The sequence below is a fragment of the Erithacus rubecula genome, assembly GCF_903797595.1.
Source record: "Erithacus rubecula genome assembly, chromosome: Z".
NCBI classification, from domain to species: domain Eukaryota; kingdom Metazoa; phylum Chordata; class Aves; order Passeriformes; family Muscicapidae; genus Erithacus; species Erithacus rubecula.
Genome location: NC_136661.1, coordinates 28,612,365 through 28,629,861, shown reverse-complemented (window position 1 = coordinate 28,629,861; position 17,497 = coordinate 28,612,365). Strand labels below are relative to the sequence as shown.

General features: G+C 36.7%; 1 protein-coding gene across 2 annotated transcripts in view; it reads left to right on the top strand.

Annotated features, from left to right (window-relative positions):
* The window catches only part of RIT2 (Ras like without CAAX 2), a 169,575-nt gene that overhangs the window by 61,266 nt on the left and 90,812 nt on the right, over positions 1–17,497 (top strand). For both annotated transcript variants that reach the window (XM_079330404.1, XM_079330405.1), the window contains one exon: positions 8,332–8,405. In XM_079330404.1, coding sequence (XP_079186530.1) covers positions 8,332–8,405 — 74 coding nt within the window. The remainder of the gene's footprint in view (positions 1–8,331; positions 8,406–17,497) is intronic.

Sequence of the window (17,497 nt, the reverse complement as noted above, 5' to 3'; positions counted from 1 at the left end):
AAATTGTAAAACAAATTTAATCTTGATCAGAACTTGTAACCACTCTGTAGCCTTGTGAAAGACATTTTGCTTTAATTAGCAATAATAGTTTTCTTTTGGAGGGGGAAACGCTTATCTACAACTAGAAAATAAAATGTTGCAAATATTAAAAATGCATAGTATGGTATTAAAAATATAGTATTATATATTATATATTATTATAAAAATACTCAGTGTTTTTGTAGAAGAAGATATTTGCATTGATGGTTTTTGTGCCAAATTTTAAATCTTCTAAAGGTCCTAATACTTTTTTCAGGAGTGGATAAACTCATATATATACCATTATACTCACATATTCTGGTGTAATTTATAAACTTTGGGCCCTGATGACAGATATCTGACTGGGTGCAAAGTGTTGCAAGAGCAGACAAGGCAACAATGAGTTTGCCTTGCTGAATACCAAGGTTTTATATTTTTACCACCTCTGTCTGAAAATAGGTGTCTTACCTTAAATTTTCTGTTGTACATTGTGCTTTCTATCCTTGCTGATAACTCCATATAGAAGAAAATCTTTCCCATGCAAAACTGTTCAACACAACCACTCTTAATTTTAGTTGTTGAAAGCTGTTCAGGCCATTGCCTCATTTTCCAGCTGGTTTATTAATAAACTTCATGATCACGAGAACAGTTCAGAGCACATATAATGGTGTTTGGTGGGAGGTTTTTTTCCTTTTTTTTTTATTTTTACTTACCATAAACTAAGTGAGATTAAGCTGCTTTTGCAGCTTTTGCAGCTTTTACTTTTCAGCAAAGAATGAAAGGGCACCACAGTATGAAACAGCAACCTGACATTCAGGAAGAGGCTCTTGTACACATCTACAGGTAAAACTGAAGGAAAAAAAAATAAAATAGAAGATGTAAGGTGCAATGGATAGCCCACTTCCCAATTTTAAAGGCACTGGGTGCATTTCAGGTCAGGGGAAAGCTGGCATGTCCTTACCCAAAGCTGAGAATCCATCAGGCTGCTTCAGCAGCTCACTGTTATCAGCCCTGCCCTGCAGAGCACAGATCTGAAACATGAGGCAGCCCAACAAGAGGGAGAAAGTCAATTTGAGAGCAGCTGTTTTAAGACAGATACATAATGGCATGAGGAGAGGAGCACTGTGGTGAGGTGAGAGCTGAACAGAAATGCCCATTATGCTGAAGGAGCTTTTAGGTGAATTATTGGAAACAGATGCAGCCAAAGCCTGAAGTAAAGGAGTCAGACAAGAGTATGATGAAGGTGGCTGTTAAAAACTACTAATAATGAATGGTCAGGCTTGTGTGGGACTTGCTGGGACTAAACTGAAGGTTTTATTCTGCTTCAATGATTCTGCATGTTCAACAGGTTGCTCAGGGGGGTTTTGGACTCCCCATCCCAGGAATGTTCATAGGCATTTGAGCAGCTTTAGTCTAATAAAAGGTGTCCCTTCCCTTGGCACAGGAGCTGGGATGAGATTCTTTTAGGTTCCTTACAATTGAAACAATTCTGTTTGAATGAAATGTTGCTATGATTCTATGTGCTGTGCCCCTCTAAGCATTTATACACAATTTTTCATTGATTAGGATTCAATGCAGAGATTTGTTTGAGGATCTATAATATCTATATAATCTAGTTGTGCTTCTCCTTTTCATTGAAAATACTAACAGTTCTTATATTAGGAGGAAAAAATCAACTACAAGTTGTTGTGCTCTTTTGTTTTAGAACATAGATATTAGAATAATTATGTTTATTGTTTGTTTGTTTTTAATTGTTTTTATTTGCATCTTCGCTCCTTGAAATTATGAATTATCTTACAAGCTTCAGAATCACAGAATAATTTTCATTGGAAGGAATTTCAAATATAATTTATTCCAACTCTGTTGCCATGAGTAGGGACACCTTCAACAGGACTAGGTTTCCCCAAGCTGTCCAAGCTGGCCTTGAACACTTTCAGGGATGGGGCAGACACAACTAGTCTGGGGAACCTGAGCCATTAAGAAATCAGGGATAATATTTTTGTGCCATTGAAGGAACAGAAACCTCTAGAACTGAACCTAGCAGTTAGTCAAAATCATGTCATGACACTGAACAAAGGCTAAATAAAGGAGACATTGAGTTTTCAATTTAAACTAGGGAGAGATGGAATTTACAACAGTGATACACATTTGAATTTAGCAAGACCATTTGAAAACATTACAAAATATTTTATGAAGACATATGTGGCCAAAGCCTTGGTTCAGTATCTTATCTGTAAATATGCTTAAGGCGATTTGAATGCTAAAATGAAAGCAGAGAGATAGAGATTTCTGTATTTATTATCTGTATTTATTTCTGTATTCATTATGCAGTTGAATGTGCAATGAATAAATTAATTAATTCCTTGCATGAAAAGCACTTAAGATGAATACTGTTATTTTTTTTTTTTCTCAGATTATTTTAATTTTCTCAAGGCCTACACTGTAGGTTTTTTATAGGCTAGCAGAGAGGTATTGTCTACATTAAATGCTGCATTTACCTATATCTCTTTCATAGAAATAATTGAGGTGTTTAAAACATGTGGTTACTGAAGAAAGCATTTCTAGCTGTGGATTTAGAAAGGCAGACATGTTTTTTTCTTTCTTCTGCAAACCATCATCAAGATTCTTCTGTCTGGAATAATATTGTCTGTTACCATCACTTTTGAAGGCTGGTAACAGGCAATGTGTGCTGTTAACATGAAACTGAGTGAAACCTGAAGGATCTGACAAAGACATGAAAAAGCTAAACAAATTACAAATGGCATATACAGCTCAATGCTGAGAAACAAAAACAGCATCACTGGGAAGAAAAATACTAAGTGTTCCTCTAATTGCAGAGAGAATCACAGAATCACAGGATAAGCTGAGCTGGAAGGGGCCCACAAAGATCAAATTGGCTCAAGTCCCACTCCTGGTCCTACACAGGACATCCCCAAGAATCACATCACATATAATGATGTAACAGAGCTGGAACTGGAATATTTAAATATCTTAGCTAATAGCCTAGTACTAATATCCTACCTTGTATTATTTTAAATGATATTGCTATACACATGAGTATTTACAAAATACAAGGCAATCAAATCTGTCAGTCCTGCTCCTCTAAACCACCCATTGCTTATCATGTGTGCAGAGCTTATGGGAGGGCAACCTCTGTGACTTGGTGTCCTTGTCTGCAAAATGCTGATAGCAATGCTCACTCAAATTGTAAAACACTCATAGTCCAGGAAAATAATTATATGCTAAGGGAGGTTTTAATAGCAATGTATTTTGATGGGTAATTCCTGTGACATGCATATTCTTATCTCAAAGAGGAGGAGTTTATGTGTAGTATTTGGTACAGTGGTTTATGTCTCTGTTCATCCAGTCTTTTAATTTAAAAATTGCTTGCTGTAAATAGAAACAGCGCCCATACAGCCAAAGACTCATGCCCATCCTTCATTCAGGAGCATTCCCAAATTAAAATGCATTGTGGCAGATAATCTAAGCACACCAAGAGCTGTCTCCTGCTGCTGCTTTGGCACACAGGGAGAACAACAAGAGGCAGAATTCCAGGTGTGGCTGACAGAACTTGGATTCCTTCTGCTGACTTGACACCTCCTCAGTCAAATAAAATATCTTTTGGCTCACCTATATTAGTGAATCTGATAATTTTTAACTGCAATTGGTATTGTACAAGACAGAGAAGAGCAGAGACTTTATTTAGTAGGTATGGAAGCAGAATTAACAAATGGAAGAAAGAAGCATCTGACCTATATTTCAGGGACTGGAATATGTCTGTAATGCAGATGAAAAGCTCATCACAACTCCCCTTTAAAACATACACCATTCAAATCTATTTGTCATGAAACAGTTACCTGCTCATAACTGAAAAAGTACTTTGATATATTTTTTAGTAATTCAGCTTCTCTAAGATAACTGGTCATAACACAATCTTGCATTAATTACTGTATTTCTGTCTCCAGAATTATTTACTATAAAAAAAGAACCCTGAGAAAAAGATCACACATTAATTTTACACACATATATCACCCCCAAAAAACAAACAAAGAAACAAAGAAACAAACAAATAGAAAACCCCTGAAAACATAAAGCTTAATTCATTTTTTTCTTTGCTTTTCTAACACTGCAAAGGGCAATTAAAAAATGAAAATATGGGAAGTTAAACAAACAAACAAACAACATTCCAAGAACCTTTCTTGGTTTGATTTGGATATTCAATAAAGTTGGAAAGAATTTAAAATTAAAAAGAAATAGGTACCATTCAGAAAACAGTTGGATCTTTGTTTTGTCCCATCCTGTAATACATTAAACACTCAGTATTCATTGAAGCCATATAAAATCATCCTCTGAGAATAATTTTATATTTATTTTTATTTTTAATCTTTGTAGGAAATAAGATTCTAACAAAATCAACGTTATATGTAGGAAAAAAAGGAGAAAAAAAGAAATTGTCTTTAACTGTATAGTTCATATATATCCACACGTTCAGATTACAAGGATGTGAGATTTTTATTTTGTTTTATTTTCAGTACCCTAAAAAGTGTTCATACTTGCAGTCAGTGCTTGGAACACAATTAAAAATATCAGCAAACTCCATCCCCAAGATTTTTTCATGTAATAACTTACTCTCCTGCAGAATTTTACCCAAGCCAAAAGCTGAGACTTTATGACTAACCTCACAGAAAAAGACTAATTCTGAGCTTAATATGAACAATATAGTTATAGTCTGATTTATTGTCTGATGTCTGATTAGCATTCTTGTCTATTTTGTGTGTTCTTTTAATGGTTTACTGAAATAGCAGCTGGATTTTGACATTTTATTAAATACCACTCCTTAGAGTTGTAGGGTGTAAAGCACACGTGGTCTAGCAGACCCCAAATTAGCTTTAAAGGGAACATTATATTCATATTATAAATTAATTTGTTGAAAGAAACTGTAGTGTGCTCAAACACTGCATGTAGTGTAAATATGTCAGATACCATTTGCAATGCAGATAATTTTTAAAGGGAGGATATTAGAGTATGAGTTTATTGGTGTTCCTGATGAAGATTTTCCCAATTTGTTTCATATACATTTAGATGCAGTTTCACATGAACAACTCCTCTTCTGTTCTTTTCTGTACACTGTTAGCAGCTTATTTCTACTCTATGAAGAAAAGTCTCAGAACTTCTCTTTCCTTACCATGACTATGAATTGTATCATCCTAAAAAAAACAGCCACATAGTATTCCTTTCTGAAATCCTCTGGGAAATGTGTAAAAATGCCAGGCTTTCTGCTTAATCTCATAGCTACCAATGAACCAAAAATATGGGTCCAAGATACAGATTTATCAATTCTTGACTTCTAGAAAGTGGTTTCTTTCCAGGCTAATGCCTCTGCCTCCTAATTTGAATCAAATAAAGATCTTTGCCCATGCACTGGACAGAATAGACAATAAAAATCTCTATTTACATTACTTTCTGAGATGAAATCCCCATTTAAAAATATTAATTGTAGAGAGAACTAAGTGGTACAGCTCTTCCTCTTGGTCTTTGTGACATGATATGGGAAACATGTATTTCAATTTATGCATCTTTCTTCTGCCTGCTGCCTTGGAAGGAATGAAATGCCCTCCTGGTCAGTGAACCCACAGGTAAATGGAAAGGCAGTGCCTCTCACAGAGTGACTGTGTTGGAGCTGTAAGAGGGCTCTTGAGTGGGGGCTATGATTTGTTCTCTGCTGTGAGGGTGTGTTGGCTCAAGACTGATTTCTTTGGAAAGTGTATGCTTTAGGACTTCCTTGTAAATGTGTGCCTGAAGAAAATTAGGGGTAAAGAGTCCCACCTGTTTTCCATCTACATGCAGGTTGAAAATTCCCCTGCTTATCACACCTCAACTGAGGACATTTTTTGGCTTCTTTTTATTGTCTATCCTGCTTTTTGAGCACAGGCTGAGAGATTGTTATAAAGAAAATTATATCTCCTTCCTGTTTCATCTCTACATTTCTTGGGGCAAAAGCAGTTTTAAATGTGAAAATCATTTGCCCAGAAAACCATTTACATTCATGTATGTGGTCAAAGCATAACAAAATGTGTTTCTCTACCACCAACTGAAAGACATCAGCATACATCAAGAATGAAAATTGGACAGTGATTCCAACACTCTTTTGTGAAATATTTTAAGGTCAGTAGCTAGGGAAACAAAATAAATATCTTATGCATTCAGTTTTATATCTGCAAAGTAAAAATATTATAAGGATAGTCTGGATCCATCTTTTAAGAGCTGAAACTTTACTGATGACTGTGACATTAGATCAGGGCATACCTGGAGTAGCACAGCAGGGTAAATATTACATTTACTTACTGAAAGTAAGTATTCAGAGGCCAGTGGATCTTTTAATTATAACTAGCTCTGAATTTTTAAATCCTTTCATTGGAAAAAAAAAAAAAAACCCAAAAAATACCAGTATTTATCCAGCTTCATTTCTGTCCAAGTAAAATTTAAGTAGGAAAATTTTTCTCCACATTAACTGCTTTAAAAGTTCTGTATAAAGATTCATATTGGTCTAAGTGAAAATGGAAATATGACCACTGGCTTTAGAGAATCCAGCTGCAGAGCCAAGAATGAAACCTAAATGTATAGAAGTCATATGATAATTATGTAAACAGTAATGTAATGGAAATGGACAACCACCTGCATGGAAGTACATTAATAATTTGTGATAGTATCAATAGAATTTATGTGAAGGAAAAAATCATGTTTGATTTTACATATTTTACTATTTTGATTTAATATTTGTTTAACAGAAAATAAAAAAAATAAAAAAAAAAAATCTGCTGCGGGTAGACCACATTGTCATGCAATAATAAATTACTTAAACTGCAAGTAGTCCAATTCCTTTTATATGATCCCTCTTTGCCACACAGTTTCTTATTCAGCAATCCCTAAAAAAAGATCTATTAATGGAAACATATGGTGGTTGGAGTGTTCTGGTTTTCTCAGCAAGGTAATATAGCATACAATTAATTAAGCCTCTGGGCCATCTTAATATCAATGGGATTAGGTATTTGTTTAAAGAAAGTAATGTGCATATTTGCTGAATTGAGGCATAAAATAAAGGGGAAAATATTGTATGTCATTATGTCATAAAAGACAGCAATCTTGTGGCTGGACAGGAGGGGTCTGAATGAAGGCTATACAGACTTGTATCCAAATGATTTAGTCTTTTTCTTCTGCTGATAGAAAGCAGATTTTTCCAAGCTTTTATAAAGTGATATATGGTGCAGCGTATACATTATGGCACAAACTGGAACGTCCCAAGAATTCTAAAAACCTGCTATGTAATCCCATATTGTAATCTCAGTATTATCTGAACAGCAATTGAGGGCCTGTTGCTGGGGGTCTCTGCCAGGACTGACTCAGGACAGCCCAGCCACAGGCTCACAGTGGTTAACAACATTTCTCAGGAACAACAAATGCACTTGCCTTGTCTTCACGCCTCAGTGCACTTCAGAGCACAATGTCACTCACAAAAACCACTCAGGCTGCTCTGCATGATTGTTCAATTAAAGAGCACAGATAATTTCCAAGACTATTTCTAGTATAAACATGGGCCAGTATCTACACGCTTCTTAATCTTACAAAGACAATACAAATGTTGAGAGGGGAATGAAATTGAAATGTGAGGAAAACAGCTTATGCAAATAGTAGTTCACCTTTTCTTTGTTTTTATTCTTCTAAATTTCGTTGACAAAATCATGAGCTAATGCAGATTTTCTCCTCCTCTGCCTGCATCTATGATAAGTGTGAGGACACATTACAGAATTTATTTTTAAAAAGTTTATTCTTAGGCTTTCTGGATATGTACAGAAGTTAAAATAATTTCTCTGACATACCTGAGCTAGGACTCTGTTCAGGCACAGGGAGTTTATCCTAATAATTTTGACAATATTTAAATTGAAACTATTTGCTAGAAAATTTCATTGAATGTGTCATTGTGGTAAGTAAATTGAACTCTGTTGCACTGCTCCAGCATAACATCTCTGCATTTTTATGACCAAAGTAACACCTGGGGTTTGTGTTTAGAGAAAGGAAAATGTTTCCCTCTTAAACAAAGGAAAATGTTTGTATTTTGAGGAAGTGTGATAGAAGTGACTCTTTTGCTAATACTTTGTAGGGATGATAGGATTTCACAAAGAGACTTTTGAAATAAATCAAGGTTAGGTCAGATTGGAGAGTTTTTAAAAAGTCTTCTCCAAACCAGCAAAGCTGTTTCATTTTCCATTCTCTGAGCCACTCATATGCTTAAGCAAGCTGCACTGTGTTTTTCAGAGGATGCTTATAAAACCCAAGTCCGAATTGATGATGAACCAGCCTATCTGGACATTCTGGACACTGCTGGACAGGTGAGTAATTTTCTGTGTGAGTCATTCAATCAGAGATAAACTTGAAGATTTTGACCTCAGAGATATGGGTCACAGTGCTGAAAGGAAGGTTCCCTGTTCAAACATAAAAGAAGCAGTGGCAGAATAACACAGAGGAATTAACAAAGGGCAAGATTAAAGGAGTGCTGCTTCCAAATAACTTCCAAATCTCATCAGAGAAGACAGGTAGGCTGAAAAGAACAATAGATTAAAAGATGTTTGTTTCTTTTTCTCTTGTATGCAGGAACATAACAATAATGAAATGGATAAATATTGTGTTGATTGTTTTCTGTCTTTCTCATTCCTCCTTTTCTATACGTATTACAGGAATTTTCTGGTGTCCTTGCAGACAAAGTGTTTTGCTAGAATTAGTCTTCTCACCACATTATATCTAGGTATCAAATGCATACCCATAAAAAAGATATCTGTATGTCAAAGTATCTCACAGTGTTACAAATACAGGTTTTCCAGGGAAACTATGGCTGTCCAAGCCCTGGAAGTGTCTGAGGTCAGGTTGGAGCAACCTGGGAGAGTGGAAGGTGTCCCTGCTCATGGAAAGGGGGTTGGAACGAGATGAAATTTAAAGTTCCTGCCAACTGAGACCATCCCCTCATTCTGCCATTTCTCTGACAGCCTGTCTGCTGTGTGAACATCAGCCAGGGAATAATTTCTTCTACCTGACTCAGTTAATTTCCTTTCCACCTCCAGGTATTTTTACTGTTTAATCAAAGTGCTGCCACTTGCTGATCTTTTCCTCAGGTGTGTCTCAAGGTCTGTTTGAAGGCTTTTGTATCTTCTCCAGTCTCCCTAGTGTGTGTGCACAAGATAACCAACAAGGAACTTAAACATAAATAAAGAAAGAAATATTTGGAAGTAAAAGACTGGTAGCCTTGTTCTCAGCTTCCCAGATGTCTGAATGCACCTGAGCTGGGCACTACAAAAGCAGTTGGGAATGCAGTCTGCTGCCAGGAATTTAAAGAGACTTCAGTCGTTGTCAGTAATTTTCACATGTACAGTTTTTTAATTATTTAAAAAAATTTAAGGAAATTTTAAAAAAGTAATAAAAGGCCAGAACTAAATCTCATTATTAATATGTGGATGGAGGTTTTGATTGCCAAGGTTATGAACTGTGTCAGAACAGACAGTTTCAAGGTAAGAAAAGAAATCACAATAATTAATTTAGTGAAAGGGAGTGAGAACAATAGCAGAAAAAAGCCAGAGTTTTATCTCTAAGTTTTATCTCTATTAGGAAGCAAAATATCTACAATATTACAGGTCTAAGGTATGTAGTGACCATGTAATGAAATGGTGGTGCAGATGTTCCATAGAATCATAGAATTTTAAAGACTGGAAAATGTCTTTAATATCGAGTCCAACCATTAACCCAAAACTTCCAAGCCCACCACTAAACCATGTCTGCAAGTACCACAGCCACACATTTTTAAATCCCCCAGGGGATGGTCATTCCTCCACTGCCCATCCATCCTGGGCCAGGGCTTGATAATCATTTCAGAAAATAAATTTTTCCTCATGTCCAATCTAAACCTCCACTGTTCACTTATCCATTCCTTTTTGTAGCAAGCAGAAGCACCACACTCCGGAGATTTATCATCCCAGGCTGTTTTGCAGCCTGGGCACAGCTATTTTATTTCTGTTGAAATGTTGAAATGAATCAACCAAGTTGATGTGGTAGGAGCAATTCTCTGGTTTAACTCCCCTGTTGTTCCAATGCAGATTGTCATCACTGAAACACGTTCCCAATGTGACTTGGAAGCTCTTCCTGCTTTCCCTCCCCACCATTTTTCAGGAGCTGTCCATTCTAAGTGTCCTGGATTTAGCTGCTTGTCTTTGCAGATGTCTTGGATTTGTTGCCTCTCTATCTGCACTCCACAGCTCCAGAATAAATCAAGACCTAATCCAACTCCCATTGAAGTCAGCAGCTGAAATAGGCTCTTTCTTCACTAGGACTTAATGGTTCTCTCACTGAAGCTCACACAAATTCTGCTCTGACTTTGGTGACTCAGGGCAAATATCCAAAGCACCCATTTGTGCTGCTGCTGATGTGTGCCTTGATGGTATCTAGTTGTTTTTATTCTCCTGGGTTTTATGTCAAATTGGAGATGGTGTTATAGGTTCTAAATCAGGCAGTGGAAAACTAATTTGTCTGGGTGTCCTCGCAGCCATAAATACTTCATCATCAACTTTGAATAATGACTTTAATCACTTCAGGAGATCAAGGAGCTAAAATTGTAATTCAGCCTTATTTGGGAAACACAAGAAGTCAATAGAGAAGCTCAATGAATTTAATGTATTTTGTTGTCCTGGAGGATGTGTTTCAACAAACATGTTTCTCCTTTCCCTTCTGTACCTATGGACAAATTAAGAATTTCAATACTGACCAAACTAACTACTAATAATTAACACAGTTTTTAATTGTCAAATCTAGGCTTAAAATTCCACATGTGGTTTCATATCTGACATCACATAAAAATCTTCAATACTTTAACTAGTAGATTGAGTTTGAAGCCTTTAAACCATGGATGGTGCTTCAAAAATACATTTATGTTCTCTACTCTCTGAAGTCAAAACAAAACAAAACAAAACAAAAAACAAAACCAAAAAACAATCTACCAAAATTCAAGCTATGTAAAAATCAGAAACATTAACAAACTTGCTCACTAATTACTGATTTTTCTCTTATGCATATGCATTGACACTACAAGGTGGACCAGTTCATCTCAGGAAGTAAACTGATATTCCATGTACTCTGGATACATATTTTATCCACCATCATTTGTCCTTTTGTGGTCTTCCAATACTGTTTTTCAACTGAAGGCACAGCAAGAGGCATTTTCTTAAAGAATATAAGGGCTGGTACTGCAGTTATGCTTCACTGAACTCACTACCCCTGCTTATCACCACCCTCTACACCTGCCAGTTGGGCAGCCTGTGTTTTCTCATCCCAGACAGCTTTAGACAGAATTTGTTTGCTCCAGAGAGTTTCCAGAGCAGGTATTGATGCTCCTGGTAGCTGGATTGCCATAAACAGACCTAACCTGAGCTATTCCTACCAAAAAAAAAAACTTGTAAATATGGTGTGCTGGAAAGAAATGAACAAAAAATTGGTGCTGGCATTCTTTTCCAGTGACACAATTGAATCCAGAAGAAGCTGTCAGTAATTCCTTTGGTTAGCTATCAATGATGCCTTTGGCTCTTTAACTAGAAGTATTATTCTCAACCGAAAATTTTTATTTTTGCATGTACATTTCAATGAAAACTAAAAAAAAAATAAAGAAGCAAATAAAGGCAAACACATTAAATGTGAGATTGAGATCATATTTATAAAAATGAGGATTTTTTTTTTAGCTTTTAACTCCCACAGCTAGCTGCAATCTGGCGTGTGGAGTGTATAGGACAAACTTCATGGAAATCTGAAAATGCAAATTAGTATCCATAAAGATTGCATGAATTTCCTTGTTTACCCATATTGGCCTTTTTTTTAGTAACCTTCTCTTGAAATTCACCCATGTCCATTGGGTTTGGAAGGAGTGCAGGTGGAGGTAATTCTGAGATTTCCCTTTTCTTAACCAATGTGCCTTAAAAATAATCTGCTTTTACATACATTTAATCCAAATTGACGTAAACTCTTTGATTTCCAGCAAACTTACAGGTGCAAACAAAAAAGACATTCAGGTCTCCAGTGCTTTATTCTGCATTCAGTTCCCTCACAATTATTCTCAGAGAGTGACAACCCCCAACTGCTCAAAAAGCCTCCACACAGAGTTATAGAAACCTTCTGTTCACTCATATATGCTTTCTCACCCTCTCTTCTAGCTTAAAAATATGCTGCTTCTTCTGGGGCCCAGAAGTATGCTCCTCATGGAGCACACACAGCAGTTATCTCTCCTGCTGTATTTATAAACTGTTGACTGACACAGGAGCTTTTATCCTTGCACAGCTTCCCCTGTATGACACATTACCCAATCTCTCTGCATAGACCTCACGCCGAACACTAAAAGAGCAGCACAGTTCCCTTCACTGGAAAACAATCTGATCTGATATGTAAAAGAGGCAAAAATTGTTTTCAGGTACAAAGCAGGCAAGTACGTGGAAAAATGGGTTTCAGTACCTGTCAGCAAGGCAGTACATTCTGAGATTATTGCACCAATTTCTGTTTGCTAAAACGTGAGCTTTTTATGATAAACTTGTGCACCAGTATATTTCCCAGGTGTGAGTCAGAGACTTGAAAAATTGGCCCTAAAATGTGATGGCATGCCATTTCAGGGAGATTTTCCTTTGTCTGGAGTTGTGTGCACATGAATTCATTTCCAGGCAGACACTTTTCAACCTGACAACAGCAGTGCGCTCTGCACTGAAATCCATCTCTCAAATTGCCAGCAAATCACAGGACATGTTTATCCTGCCAACCTGCAGGACTATGATTCTTACCCCCTGCTTCAAGCTTTGAAGAGGAACCATATTAGTCCCAAGAGCCCTTCAGATAAACACACTTTCTCAGACTAAACACTATAGTCCGATGATTCACTCAGGCTGTTATCTGAGACCCTTCTGCTTATTATCTAAACATGCTGCTCTAATCCTGAATCAATGGAAGTGAAATCTCAAAGTACACTAGCGCAGCTTATCTCAAGGAAATGTAAAATGCTTTTTTGGCAGTAATTATGTCTTAATGGGTCTTTACAGCGTGTTCTTATAAGGGGAAAATAATTTTATTGCACTTTCTGCCAGGTACTGTAGTGCATAAATGAAATCCATTTTATTTTTCAAGCATAGGGATATTGAAGTAAGTAGCTACTATTAACACAGTGTATTAGGTGAGAAGAGCATTACTTTTATTTCCTTTTTATGTTGTTCCACAGGCTGTTGAAAACATACTTAGAAAGTCAAATCTTAGCGCTGAAAATTTCCTGGGATCTCGAGGCAAGTTGCTTTGTACATTCTGAGAAGAACTAAAATCTGTCTCTCCCTTGACCTAGTCATTTTATTTGCCAATGGACAGATTGTGGAGAAACACTTATTTGGCACAGACGTAGAGTGGAAAAAACAGTTGCAGTAAATCACAGGTGAAATTGAACTGACACCAATTTCCTTCAGATCACTGGCAAAATATTCCTTGACTTCAGTAGGAAAAGACCTAAGCATATGCTGATAAAAAGGAGTATATTTCCAAAGGAAGAACAGGCAACTGGCAGCCAAGATTCCCAACTTCCTTCCTCATCCCTGTCCATGAGTGAATCATGATGCAATAAAGGGTGGATCAGTTTGTATTTCTAGGTCTGCATTTATCTTCCTGTCACACAGGTACAATAAAACGTTCCAGGGAGCAAGCATTTAGGGTGAACATCAGCATTTATTGAGTCTGACAAAACTGATTTCCTGCCCATTGCTACCATTCCTCTTCAGCAAAGTCAGTGGTAGTGGTTCCATACTGCAGGTGGTGGAAAACTTTCCAGTGTTTTCTGTTCTCTTTCAGCCAAATTTTGTATTTTTTTAGCTTGAAATGCTTTCCCTCCCACTGTTCTTCATCTTTCTCTAACTGGCAACTTCCAAAACCAGATCAATGCACAGTAATGCTGCTGAAGGATTTAAGGGGTTTTTTTCTCATTTTAATAAAGTAAGAACATATAAAAAAAAAAAAAAATTATTACAATATTTTATGAAAGTAGCAAAATATTTTTTTCTTCTGTCCAAGCCTTTTGTCATAGTATTTCCTTGGTGGTTTTTTTGGGGTTTTTTTTTGTTTTTTTGTTTGTTCTGTTTTGTTTTGGTTTTGTTTTTTGTTTTTTGTGGGTTTTTTGTTTGTTTGTTGTTGTTGTTTGGTTATTTTTTGTTGGGTTTTTTTTTTTTTTTTTTTTGCTCGCTTGTTTGTTTGTATGTTTGTTATTATTTTGCTTTGCTTTGCTTTGCTTTTGTTGTTGTGGAGGTTTTTTTCCTTATTACTATTGTATATAATTTGAGGTTGTTTTGTTTGGTTGGTTGGCTTTGTTCTGATGTACATTGCGTGGAAAACACAAACACATTAGATATATATATAGATATATATATATATATATATACATTATATATATTATAATGTGTTATACAAACACATTCCATATGAGCAACCTACATCCAGGTCCTCCACAAGGTTATGATAATGTGAATTTTCTTTTTCTCCCATCACTGGGAAATATTCTGTATTTATTCTTTAGACCAGTGATTGGTACTGAAGTACTTTGAAGTTCCAGCAGGCACTGCACATACTCTAAGTGTGTCCTGATTTCTTTATATATGTGTGGCTGTCCTAGAAAATCTCACTAGGAATTCCATTTACAGAGGTTTGCTATCGAAAGCTGCTCATTACCAAGCAGCTGTATACAAACCAGGGTGCCAGTGGGCAGAAAACTGCATTCTATCTCTATCTGCTTTCACAAAGCTCACATCATAATGATATTTCCAGGACTAAAAAGGTTGGCTTGAATGCTGAGAAAACAAGCACATATTACAGCACCACATGGTGCCCATTTCCCCTGACCAAATGACCAAGAAAAGGTTATTTTGCAGAGCAGGGTTTTAATGCTTCTCAGGAAAATTATGTTGCCCCCAAAAAATGAGATTTTCAAAATTAAGTATCTTTTATGCCATTCTGAGGCTTTGAATGGTGGTGTCTCCAGACAAAGAGAACAAAAGCTAAAAGTTACAAATGTTATCTGAATCATCCAAACATTTCACTTGCTAAACCACATGAGGAGGACAGCTGGAAAAGGTTTTCTAAAGATGTAATTTTTATTTCTTGCTAGCAGGCGGGGGAATGGAAAAACCTAAAGCCAAGTATTATTTTTCTAACTGGAGTTTCAATAGTTTTTTTCCCAGAATCTGGAATTGAAATTCCCTCCTACCAAGCAAACAAACACACAAAAACTCCCAACAAACAAACAGATAGAGAGAAATGTAAACCTTAGCAAATTTTGAACTCCACTGCTTGTTACCTTTATAATCTGAGAAATGTTATTCCATCAATCCAGGTTTTTTAAAGAGAGATTGAGGAACAAAATAGGAACTTAATAAATATTTTCTCGTGATTTTTTTTTCTTTTCTTAACAAGCTATATTTTTGGATATATCTTTTTCTCACTTCCAGAGAGGAAAGCTTGCAGAGCTTGCATAGATTTTTGTGCCTGATTTCAATTTGTGCCTATTGGATGAGGACAACAAATTTTTGTCATGATTGTTCCATGTTGTTATCAGAGAAGTGAGATGATATGACACAACCAGGAAACCATGCCAGGGAATTATCTTTTCTATTAATAAGATAAAAAAACTCATAAACTTAGCAGGGGCCACATTGATTGTACCTGTGTTAGAAATCAGTGTGGTACCTGAGTAATACCTTGGACAAAGTTGAAGGAGTGAGACTCCTCTAACTTTTGGACATGCAGATGAGCTTTGGTCCTGTGGAGAAGAGTTTTGGCATATCTCAGAAATCACTCAGTGTCTTTCAGGATCATAAAATCATGGATTGCTTTTGATTGGAATGATTTTGATTGTAAAACACCTGCCATGCACAGGGGAACCTTCCACTGTCCCAGGTTGCTCCAAGTCCATTCCAACCTGGCCTTGGACACTTGCAGGGATGAGGAAGCCACAGCTGCTCTGGGCATCCTGTGCCACCCTCACAGGGAAGAATTCCTTCCCAATACCCCATCCAATCCTGCTTTCTGTCAGTTTAAAGCCATTCCTCCTCATCCTGTTACTCCATGCCCTGTTCCCAAGCTCCAGTGCTCTTGTAGACCAGCCTGGAAATGCTCCAAGATCTCCCTGGATCATTCACTTTCTCTGTTGGATCTATTGATCCAAACAAGGTACCTCATGACAAAACTTTTTGGAACTCTGCCTTTGTTTTTATGGAATTTTTTTTGTTGTTGTTGATTGGTTGGTTGGTTGGTTGGTTTGTTGGTTGGTTTTTGGTTTTTGTGGTTTTTTTTGTGTATGTGTTTTTGGGTTTTTTTAAATAATGCAATAAAAATTACAGAAATTAAAAAGCATGTTGGTAAGTCACAGGACACGACAACTCAGTCCTTTTGTGTCACAAGTTCGCTTTGTAAGCAACACAAAATCCATGCATGATTGTAAAACAGGTATTTTGCATTAACTCTGCTAGTGATTTGTATGGTCCTTATGGGACACACTCCTCAGATAAACACTGAGCAAATTTCAGTTGCAGAAATGAGTCCACTATTGATTAAACATTAAAAAAGTCTAAAATAGCCCAGATTGCTTGCTTCTTCCTTCCAACCTTTTCAGATTCTCAGATTAAATTATAACTCTGCTGATGAGTAGGGCACAGGGGAGGGAAGAGAAAAACTTGTGTGGTGGAATTTTTAAGGCCAGCACACTTGTTAGGGAAGAGACCATGAGAGAGCATATATGCAAGCCAGAATATAATTTGCAGTCATTTATCAGAGCAAGGAGGTGTCTGACTCCACAGCCTCCTGGTTTACTTCTGCAAGGCTGCACAAGGTCTCCCTCATGGGGAAGGTGGCAAGCCTGTGATGAGCACAGAATATGACAAGAGCATGTCTGAATCCCTGCAAAGCCCTTGCTTGCAGCTGCAGTCATTACCTCTTCACTAGTAGGTTGCTGTCCCTTTCTTAATGCTTTTTTAATCTCTGCTGTTTACTAAAATGTAATTACCAAGCTATTAATTTTTCCCTTTAACCATTTATGATGCATTTGTGATAAAAGGTGAAAACTGGCTCTTTTATTTTTTGCATATCAATGAGAGTGGGGGAGAAGCATTGTGTGGTGCATGATAAACCAAATGCATTTGGGGGTTTTAGAGGTAGTTAACAATGAAGATTGCTTCAGTGCCTGCATTTAGAAGAAAATTGCTAAGGTGTTTATCCCTCAGAGAAAGACCATTAGCATGAATATGAAAGAAAAAAGCAGTTCTCTGAGTAAGGGAGTGTAGCACTGAGGAATTTTTACTGGCACTGTGGAGAATTGATATGGTGATTTCATCCTTATTTAGGGGTGAATAAAAAGTAGATATCATCTCTCAGGTGATGGACTGCA